This window comes from Alexandromys fortis, unplaced genomic scaffold (genome assembly GCF_014885135.2).
Source record: "Alexandromys fortis isolate MF-2015 unplaced genomic scaffold, M_Fortis_MF-2015_v1.1 scaffold_27, whole genome shotgun sequence".
Lineage (NCBI taxonomy): Eukaryota > Metazoa > Chordata > Mammalia > Rodentia > Cricetidae > Alexandromys > Alexandromys fortis.
In genome coordinates, this window is record NW_026067952.1 from 14268352 (window position 1) to 14279258 (window position 10907).

Below are 10907 nucleotides of genomic sequence, written 5' to 3' on the forward strand. Positions count from 1 at the left end.
TTTGTTGATGCTGCGTGTGTTTAATTCCGTAAAGATGTGTTGCAGCTGACTCACCTTGCCTATCTAAGGCACCCAATTGATCTAATAAAAAGCTAAATGGCCAGCTGCTAGGCAGAAGAAAAGATAGGCGGGACTGAGGGCAGAGAGAATAAATAGGAGATATCCAGGCTTGAGAAAGAAGAGGAACAAGAAGGGAGGAGGAGGGAGATGCCTGGAGCCAGAAGCCAGGCAGACACCAGCCAGACACAGAAAGCAGTGAAAGTAAGATACAGAAGGAAGAAAGGTAAAAGGCCCCAAGGCAAATGGTAGATAAAGAGAAGCAGGATAATTTAAGTTAAAAGAGCTAGCCAGAAACCTACCTAAACTAGGCTGAGCATTCAAAACTAATGATAAGTCTCTGTGTCATGATTTGGGAGCTGGTTTGTGGCCTAAAAGAAAAGGCCTGGTACACCTGAGTGCACATGACATAGATGTGCGTGAATGACATACATATGCGTGAATGTGGCGGCTAGAAATCACCATCTGGTGTCTTCCGTGATCACGCTCTACCTTTGCTACCTTGTGTTTTGAGACAGGATCTCTCGCTGACCCTGAAGCTCACTGATTGGTTTATACTAGCTGGCCAGGGAGCGCCTCCTGTCTTGGCCTCCCCACGGCTGGGATTACAGGCAGATGCTGCTCTGCCCAGCCTTTTTCTGAAGTCAGGTTTTCATGCTTGCATGGCAGGTACCGCACTGAGCCATCTCCCCGTACACCAGTCCATTGTTTTGTTTCGTTTTGTTTTCAAGACAGGGTTTCTTTGTGTAACAGTACTGACTATCCTGGAACTCGCTTTGTAGACCAGGCTGAGATCCACCTGCCTCACCTCCCAAATGCTGGGATTAAAGGCCCGCGCCACCACTGTCCAGCTACACCAGCCCATTCTTGTTCGCTTGTGTGTTTTGTTTGTTTTGAGCTAGGGTCTCACTCTGCTGTCCTGCCTCAGCTTCCTGAATGCTGCAGTGCTAGACAGTGCAGCCACCAGCTTTTTTTTTTTTCTTTAACTTTATATGCATTGGTGTGAAGGTGTTAGATCCCCTGGAACTGGATTTACAGACAGGTGTGAGCTGCCAAGTGGGTGCTGGGAGTTGAACCACAGTGCCTCTGGAAGAACAGTCATCTCTCCAACCCCTGCCACCAGATTCTTTTTAAGTCAAGAAGGCCTCTCAGAGACCTCTGTGGACCCAGGTTTAGGAAATCAAACACGGAAAGCCAGACTGAAATGAAAGCGAAGGAGCACAATGTGGGGGCTCACACTTTCAGCCCAGCCCTGCCCAAGTAGAGGCAGACAAACCTCAGTGAATTCAAGGGCAGCCTGGGCTACACATTGGGTCTCAATCCAGCTGGCTTTACAATGAAACCCACTGTTGCAAAAATTAAGGCCTGGAGGCGGTGGTGGCACACACCTTTAATCCCAGCACTCAGGAGGCAAAGGCAGGTAGATCTCTCTGAGTCTGAGGCCAGCCTAGTCTAGGACAGCCAGAGCAACACAGAGAAAGCCTGTCTCAAAAAACTAAAACATAAAAAAATTAAATTAAATTAAATGGCCCAGGACAGGAACAGATGGGGAAGGGGCAAAGAAAGGGAAGCGTGACTGAGGAAGAGGAGTAAGTGTCAGCAGGAGGCAGATCCCACAGGACCTGGCCAGCCCCAGGGAAGATGGGATTTGGGTCTATTCTGACTGAACAGGGAGGGTGCATTTCTGATGTGGAAGTACACAAATAAGCTTTTATGTGGCAATTCTTTATCAGGACTTCCCTGACCTCCCACCTCCCACTGAGAATTTTTATCACCTGCTTTGTAGAACTCAAGCTCCCTAGATCCTCAGAAGAACAAGGGCACTGGTCCCCGATGCCTCCCCAGCACCGAAATCACTGGCAGCACACAGGAGGCTCTGTTTTGTATCGTTATGCATTTAAAACTACAAAACATTCATTTATTTTGGGAAAGAATCTTACTACACAGCCTAGGCTGCCCTTGAACCCACAATCCTCCTCCCTCAGCCATTCCCAGGACTAGTATTATAGGTACATGTCACCATGCCAGCTTAAACTCTCTTTGGGGGGTTTGTTTTGTTTTTGGAGACAGGGTTTCTCTGAGTAGCCTTGGGTGTGCTGGAACTCATCAGGCTGGCCTTGAACTCACAGATCTGCCTGCCTCTGCCTCCCAGGTGCTGGGATTAAGGGCATGGGCCACCACCACCCAGCTACCATGCCAACTTAAAGCTTTGTTTTTGCTTAAGTTGTGCACCTTCCAGTAATTATCAAAATATAGCCACAGTTGGATGCCTAACTCGGTTCTGGCGTGGCTATCAGGAGATGCATGGACCAGGGGCATCGTGGCCCACTACCCAGCTGGATGCCTAAGCTCAGATCAAGAGTCATATAATGAAAAAGCAATAGAGGGGACAAGCAATGTCTGTGATCCAAAGACCTGGTCTGAGGAGGACTTCAGGAAGGATGCTGACTTCCCTCCCTCCCTCCCTTCCTTCCCCTTTGCCCTCTTTTTTTTTCCTGCTTCCTTTTCTCCTTTTTCTTTCTACCCTCCCTACTTCCCACCTTCCCTGCCCCTCTCCCTTCTTGCAGTTCTTTAAGAGTGTGGCCTATGTGAACACTGTGTCTCTGTACCTTAAATAGCTCCGAGATGGCTGTGTGAGGGAAAATGAGCGCTGGCACAGGCTCCTGGGCAGAACCGTCTTGGGCTGGGCAGTTTGGCTGCCACAGTGACTCTCCACCCAGGCAGAAGCAGAGAGGAGGAAGGAGGTGGGGTGAAAGTGAGGGAGGGGGGATCCAGTGGCAAGAGGTCCAGGGCCCGCTGGTGCTTGCTGAGAGCTCTGGCTCCCTCCTGTAACCCAGCAGCCTTCCCAGAGTGTGGGGTGGCAGTGGTGTGGCCCTGGTGTCTTCTGTGTGGGTCCAAGTCCTGACCGCTGGCTAGTAACTCTAAGTTGTGTGGCCTGGCCAGTGATGTCATCTCCCTGAGCTTCTGTTTCCTATGACTATGGGACCAGCTGTTGGCCAGTTAATGGTGGGTACAGGGACATACTTAATGTGGTGACATTTGGGTAAAGAAGAAAAGAGGGGCCTTCCTTTTCTGATATAGAAGGGAGATGGGTGGAATAAGTAGAAGGGAAAGGAGGGAGGAGAAGAGAGAAGAAGGAAGAGGGGGTGGGGGAGAAGGGGAGTTGCGGGTGTGGAAGAAAGGAAAAGGAGCCAGGCAGAACACTAAGCATTTAAGTTTACAGGGCAAGGATGCAGCTTCTTCCCACCCGTGCCAGGGCCTGCCTTTGTAGTAGATGCCAGTAAGATGCCCGGTGAGAGAAAGCATGAGGGAGTGAGCAACGCTGCCTTCTGCCCATTAAGTACCCCCTGAAGTAAGAGACATTGGCACCCCAGCTGTGAAATGAGGCCAAGAGGCTCCAGATAGCCCAGGTCAGCCCAGGGCCACATAGCTCTCCTCCCTTCTTCCCTGACTACGTCAGCTGCCTCTCTGTGCCCCACTTAGTGACATAAGGACCCCCACACCTGCTCCTGTGACACCCTTCCCCATGTCACTCTTATTCTTCCCCAGAAAGAGATCCTGGGGACCATCTTCTCTTTTGGGTCTGCAGCCCCTGGGACACACCCCACCTTAGACACATTCTGCCTTACACTGTGAGATCAGCCCAAGTGACTCTCCTCATGTCCCCAATGTCACGAACTTTAGACGTGGGGTTTCACTGAACAAAGTGTGAGTTGGACACACACACCCGCCCCGTGCCTTCCCCTTCTCTTTGGTCAGATAGTAGCCTAGCCCAATACTTACAGGCCACCTTCTCCGCTTGGCTCAGCTGGGCCCAGCTGCCCTTCTCCTTCTCCTTCAGGGCCCGCTGCTCCTCAGTGAGCTCTGTGCAGAAGGGTTCATCGGGCATGGGATAGGAGCGTTGGGCATAGCAGTCCACATAGGGGCTCATCCTCCGCTGGCTGCTAGCTGCAGGTAAAAGGGAGGGAGCTGTGTCCAGGCTGCAACAGAACCACCTATCTTTAACCACGACTTCAGTTATAAGTGGTACATTTCGTGTTCGCTGTGTGTCAGTTGAAGGCTTTCAGGTGAGCTGGCTCACGGGCCACATGTCACTCTGAGCTAGAGGATGGATGTGGTCATCTCCATTTGACAGATGAGCACACTGAGCCTTCAGGCAAGGAGCACAGGTCACCACCTCTTTGCTGCAAACCCTGCGTTCTCTGGGAAGATGTAGGCCCGAGAGGAGGTCCACTGAGGCAGAGGCTAGGGGTGAGGAAGGGCTTAAAGAGGGAGCCGAGATCCAGGGGAAAACAGCCGTGCAAACTATAAAGCACCCTGAGCGTGACTTTACATGTGCTCATGGGGCTTCAGAGACAGCAGGGTGTGTACTACAGCTTGACACAACTCACACCGAATGCAACTGCATCTGCACAGCCTCCTCTAGAAGCCTCTCACCTCCGTGGAAGCTTCCAGATAACGCATCAAAGGTCCTCTGGGGGAAGAAGGGCTGAGAACGTAGCCCAGTGGGTAGAGTCCTTGCCTAGTATGCTGAAAGTCTTGGGATGTGAGAAGGCCTGGGTTTGATTCCCAGCACCATGAAGCATGGTGGCACATGCCTATCATCTCATCCTTTGGGAGGAGGAGGCAGAAGGATTAAGAATTCAAGGCTAGGGGGCTGGAGAGATGGCTCAGAGGTTAAGAGCATTGCCTGCTCTACCAAAGGTCCTGAGTTCAATTCCCAGCAACCACATGGTGGCTCACAACCATCTGTAATGGGGTCTAGTACCCTCTTCTGGCCAGCAGGCATACACACAGACAGAATATTGTATATATAATAAATAAATATTTAAAAAAAAAAAAAGAATTCAAGGCTATCCTCAGCGACATAGCAAACTCCAGGCCAGGCTGGTGCAGGAGAGCCTGTGTCCAAAAAGTAAGATGAAAGGAGAGGGCCTGGGCAATGACTCGGTGGGTAGAGACAGTTACGGTGGTAGGGCGAGCAGAGTTCAATCCCTGGGAGCTTCACAAAGGTGGGAGGAGAGAAGACTCCACAAAACTGCCCTCTGACCCCCACAAGCATGGTATAGCATGCCCCCATATATCTTTCATACATACAATAATAAATACATACAAAAATAAATTTAAATGACCCCTATACATCATGCATACTGGCAATAGAAAATTTTTTAAAATCACCAAAGGCCCGGCACGCACACTGCAGTGTTCTGTGATCATAGGTCCAGAAAGGAAAGTGAAGAATCAAGAGCCTTGTAGAGACTTTCCTTGGGGACTAGGCCTCAGCTTTGAGCAGATGGCCAGGCTGCCCAGAGCAAGGCTAGAAAGTGGAGGGTCTCACTACAGGCTGTCCTGCTTATTGACACCAGAGGCAGGAGAATAGCATCAGAGAAGTCTTGGTTCTGAGTCCTGTCTCTCTACATATCTATCTATCTATCTATCTATCTATCTATCTATCTATCTATCTATCTATCTATCTATCATCTGTTTGGGTGTTTTGAGACAGCCTTGCCCTATAGCCCAGGCTGGTCTTGTCTCTAAGCCACAGTGATCCGCCTGCCTCGGTTTTTCAAATGCTATGGTTGTATGAACCGCCATGCCCAGTTTTGCTGTTGTCATTTTTGTTTGTGACAGGGAATCAGTCCGTAAGCCAAACTGTTTTGGGATGTGTGGCAGCCCTCAGCCTCCTGAGTACCCGGAATGAGGTGTGAGCCACCATACCCAATCTTGGGTGCCGCCCTATCTAGTATCTAGCACTCTGGACTCTAGCTGTTCATCTAAGAAGCAGAGCTAGCGCCGCTGCACGCTGCTATTGCAAAATCTAAAGTGATTAGCATAGCTCGGGGGTCCCAGGAATGGATCAGCCAATGTTATCTTTGACGAGCAGCAGATTCCTTCTGCTATCTGGCCAAAAATCTCACCTGCTTTACACCTCTTCTTCTGCCTAGTCCTGGCACCAAGGTCTGGAAAGGAGCATTCAGGGTCTCCATCCTTGCAGCACCCTCCCCTTTGGGAATCAGAGGTCTTAGAGGACTAAGGTGTGGGCTAGGCTCTAAGGAAACCTGGGATGAAGGGTCTACGCTCTTGTTCCACAGTGGACTCCGTTTGCTGGAGGAACTTGTTCCAGGACTCCAGGCGCAGGATCACAGGATGTGATAGATAGGAGACAGTTAACAAGGCTCTCTGCCCGAGTTCTGGAGCAGGGCTGACCCCTGGGTCTGAGCCTTACCAGTGCCTCTTGGGCTGTGTGTCCCTCGAGTTCCCAGTCCTCCGGTCCTGATCAGCAGACTCCAGGCAGCTCTGGAGAGCATCTGTGGGGCAGGAGACAGGGGCGGTTCTGCACCACACGGCTCTCTGACTGCCCCTGGCGCCAGATGCCAGATTCTGCTTTGCTGGTGGGTTGGAAGGGACCCCCTTCAGCTTTGCCTGATACGTGGCAGTGGGTGGAGGTGAGGCACTAGATCTTTGGGGCCCTCTTAGGTTCTCCATTCATCGTTTGAGAAGCGGGAGGAGGTCAAACCTCTGGACAAGGTCTGAACGGTTTGGGTCTGGGGTTGAGGGTGGGGCCTGAGCTCTGCTGCCAGTTTCACATCAGCCAGGTTGGGAGCCCCACTAAATTGTCTGCCCCAGAGGAAAGTCCTGAGTCTCCTCCCCGCAGAGCAGCTGGCCCAGATCTCAGAGCAGATGCTCCGCAACTTGCTCCCAGGTCTCCTTAATTGACTGCCTACGTGCGTTCTGCCTGCTCTGCTGGAGGAGGAGGGGGCAGGCTGCGCCCTACCATCACTCGGACACGTAGGGTCTGGCATCCCAGCGGCAACAGAGGCCAAGGACCAAACTAGCTGAGCGGGTGGACGAGGCAAACATTTAGGAAAGGGGCCAGCCCGTCTTCTGGGAAGAGGAGACCTCACTTCCCAGGAAAGAGGGAATGCCTGGGGCTAGGTCTCTGGCATCAGAACGGGGCAGTGAGGGGACCCCAGGAAGGGAGGGTGTGCGGTGATGGGGCAAAGGCTCAGGATGGCCACCGCGAACATCTCACCCCCACGACCCTTCCCTCGGGTGGGACTCACCTTTCAGACTGAAGGCAGCGGAGCGACCCAGAGCTGCCCCGCTGAGTGACTGGCAGGGAATTGAAGACTGGACCGAGGGGACCAGAGCTCGCCCCGCCTCTGCCCGCCACCCCCACGTGGGAACGTCCCGCCTCTGTGCTTGTGCTGAGCCAAGTCCCCAGGGGCGCGGGAAAAGAGTGTTACTGCTGCCCGCCCTGTCCCCAGCGGTGCGGGGACCTCCTCAAACCCCCGGCTGGCAGAGGAGCAGGAGGTCCCTGCTACTCCACCTTTCTCCTTCATCCAACCACGAATGCGCTGTGGTTTTGAGTCAGGGTTTCGTGTAGCCCAGGCTGGTTTCAAACGCACTAGATAACAGAGACTTGGCTACCTCTTGCTTCCCGGGCTTGGAGATTACAGATGCGACTGTAAAATTGTCTTAGCCTTCCAGCCTCCTCTCCTAGGCAGCCTTCGAGGACCACTGTGGGCGCTCCGCCGGCTCTCTACCATGAGCGGGTGAGGTGCGGGGAGAGGAGAAAGGCTTCTTCACTGGCAGGCCAGCAGCGGTCCCAGGATTCAGAGATGGAGGCAGGAGGATCACAAAGTTCAAGGACAAGATTTGCTGCAAAACCTAGTCTCCAAGCAAAAGAGATAAAGCCTCCCCTGGTTTTTTCTTCTGAGCTGTGTACTCTGACAAAATGGCCTAACGTCTCTGAGCACGTTTTCTCTCCCATGAGAGAGACCTAAGGCTAGCTCCTACCTTGTGCTTCACTGGTCGTGATAGCTTCATTACCAGAAAAGAGCTCAGGTACATTCAATAAAATAATTACTCACTGACCCCAGCACTCCAGAGAAAGAGACAGGCAACTCTATGAGCTGGAGGTCAACCTGGTCTACATACCTAGTTCCAGGCTAGCCAAGGCTACAGAGTGAGGCACCACCCCAAAAACAAAACCAAACAAAAGAATTATTTATTGATACTGTGCCAATGAAGCAGTTTAATCCCAGCACTTGGGAAGCAGAGGCAGGTGGATATCCATGAGTTCAGGGCCAGCCTAGTCTACATAATGAGTTCCAGGACAACCAGGGCTATGTAGAGGGACCCTGTTTTAAAAAAAGATAAATAAATGAAATAAATTTATTATTTGTGTGTGTGTGTGTGTGAGAGAGAGAGAGAAAGAGAGAGAGAGAGAGAGAGAGAGAGAGAGAGAGAGAGAGAGAGAGAGAGAGAGAATGAGCATGCATATGCCATAGTGAGCAGGTGGAGGTCAGAGAATAATTAGTTCAGTAAGTACTCCTACCTGCTGATGAGTTCAAGGCCCGTCCGAGCTACAAAGTCAGACTTCTCTTAGCCAGTGGAGCTAGGTGTGGAGACAAATGCTTAACGTCCCAGCACTCAGAGCACTGGAGAACCTGACTGAGTTCAAGGCCAGGCTCGACTACTTACTGATTACCAGGTAAGCAAGAGCTGTGTAGAAAGATCCTGCTTCAAAAAGAAAGAAAAAGGGGGTGGGGTGGGGCTGGGGAGCAGGGAGATGTAATTCAGACAAAGCGTGTTTGCCAGGCTTAGAGGAGGCTCTGGGTTTGATCCTAGCACTCAAAGCAAAACAAAACTTTTTTTTTTCTTTTTCTTTTTTTCCTTCTTAAAGGAAAGAATGTCCCCAGTGCAGCTGCATTCATTATCTCTACAGTAACAAGACCAGACATAGCTCCAGCTCTTAGGGGCTTGTCCAGTTCCAGTCAGGTTCCCGTCATGGGGATCGACCTGTTGAAGCCTGGGGGCAGAAAGACCCAGGTGTCTTCCTGACCAGAAGGACAGGGAGGAATGCAAGGGGAGGGTGGGGTGGGGGAGGGGCGAGGTATGAAGCAGGGGCCACAGTGAGGGTCTAGAATTTTTTTAGTTAGTTAGTTAGTTTTGGTTTTTAGAGACAGGGTTTCTTTGTATAGCTTTGGAGCCTGTCCTGGAACTTGTTCTGTAGACCAGGCTGGCCTCGAACTCACAGAGATCTGCCTGCCTCTGCCTCCCAAGTGCTGGGATTAAAAGTGTGAGCCACTACCATCTGGCTTGAATTTTATTCTAAAGAGGATAAGAGGCTGGTGGTGAGTGCTTGGCCAGCACGTCCAAGGCCCTGGGTTCAATTTCTAGTGCCTATAAAAGAATGAGAGGTGACCAAAGGCCAGGGGTGGATTGCCGAGGAAATGGAGGAGAACCTGGACTCAGTTAGGGAAGCCCACAGTTGTCAGTAGACTGGTTAGGGGAGGGCTGTGGTTCTACTGAGAACAAGAGGCACTGTATCCTGGTTTGTGTCCATGGTGTATGCCCATCCCCAACCTATCCATCAGAGTTCCAGTAGCCTGTCCAGGCCAGTTTACTGAAAGGAAGGGGCCTACTCCTTAAGGAAAGATAAGCTTGCAAGGGCAGACATTCAAAAGATGCTAGAAGAACTTAGAGGCAGGCTACATATCACCTCCATTCTGGACTGGGGTGGTAGGGCCTGGGGAAGGCAAATATGGGGTCCAAGGATTCTAATACCCCCCATCCTCTGCCCAGTGACAAAGGCAGCCCATGCCAGGCTCTCTAGTGGTCTCTAGGTAATTCTGGAAGAGACACGAAAGGACTACTTTCCTTCTTGGAGACTGACAGGGTGTACTGCAGCGTGGCCCCGGGGGCAGAGGGTGAAGGAAGATTCCTGCAGACTTGAAGAAGCACATCTTGCCATAGCCCAGTCCCCTCCCCACCCCCGTGCTCTGCACCCTCCGTCAGTGATTGAACCCAGGCTCTTGCCACCATACCCAGCAAGCCTTCAGCCTTCCCAGAAGGTGGGTAGCTGTGTTGGGAAGAGTGGCTTATATATATGGGCCCCACTGCAGCCACTGGGTGAGCGGTGTCACTTCTGGGCCTCAGTTTCCAGCCTCTCACAGGGCCTCCCAAGGGAAGGTTTATGAGGAACATGACCCTCTGTTCTTCCCTCTCCTTTCCCACCAGCCTCTGTGGGAACTCCGGGCTCCCGATGAGCAGCGAGGCCGTGATGAGGAACATCTGTTTGGAAACTCTGTCCAGGGCTGAGGAAAAAGAGCGCAAACCGGACCCCTCCACCAGGCATGGGAGGTATGGGGGCTCACTGTGCTTGTAGGGCCATGGAAGAACCTTCTCTGTGGGTCTTGGACCTGTGACAGGCACTCTGACATCAAGTCACTCAAGGGGCCCAGGCCTGGGAATGAGTCTGTCCCTGATTCCCTGGTGAAACTGATGTCTGGGTACTTGGAGTGGGGAGAGCAGGACAGAGAGTTAAAGGTCGTCCCCAGTCACAAATCGAGGCCAACTCAGGGTACATGAGACTTCAAAACAAAACAGAATCCGTGGTTGGCACCAGAGTAGGGAACAGTCCTTGTGGGCATTGTACTCATGCCTTGAGCCCTAGGGCTGCTCTTGTGGAGGAAGGGAGGGGTTGTTCCTTTTTCTGCGGGCACAAAGGTTTGGTCTTGGGGACACCTGTAGAAAGATAGATGCAGAAAGATAGAAAGGCAGACACAGGTAGATCTTTGTGCCTTCAAGGAAATCTATGGATCAAGTTCCAGGACAGCCAGGGCTGCTCTGTCCTAAAAAAAAAAAAAAAAAGCATTGCTTTCATTTATTTTCTTTAGGGTTTCCCCCCCATGTTCATGTTTCACGTTCACGTTCTCAAATTTCTAGGATTTTTTTTTTCTAATAAAATTTTATTTTAGCTGGGCAGTGGTGGTGCATGCTTTTAATCCCAGCACTCGGGAGGCAGAGGCACCCGGATCTCTGTGAGTTCGAGGGCAGCCTGG

At 51.6% G+C, this 10907-nt stretch overlaps 1 protein-coding gene across 1 annotated transcript in view; it reads right to left on the reverse strand.

The window, feature by feature from the left end:
- The window catches only part of Cox4i2 (cytochrome c oxidase subunit 4I2), an 11922-nt gene extending 4672 nt beyond the window's left edge, over nucleotides 1–7250 (reverse strand). Inside the window, exons 1-3 of the mRNA XM_050151300.1 lie at nucleotides 7122–7250; nucleotides 6284–6365; nucleotides 3841–4005 (exon numbers count right to left, since the gene is read on the reverse strand). Coding sequence (XP_050007257.1) covers nucleotides 3841–4005; nucleotides 6284–6365 — 247 coding nt within the window. The 5' untranslated portion in view covers nucleotides 7122–7250. The remainder of the gene's footprint in view (nucleotides 1–3840; nucleotides 4006–6283; nucleotides 6366–7121) is intronic.
- Nucleotides 7251–10907: the final 3657 nt, after the last annotated feature.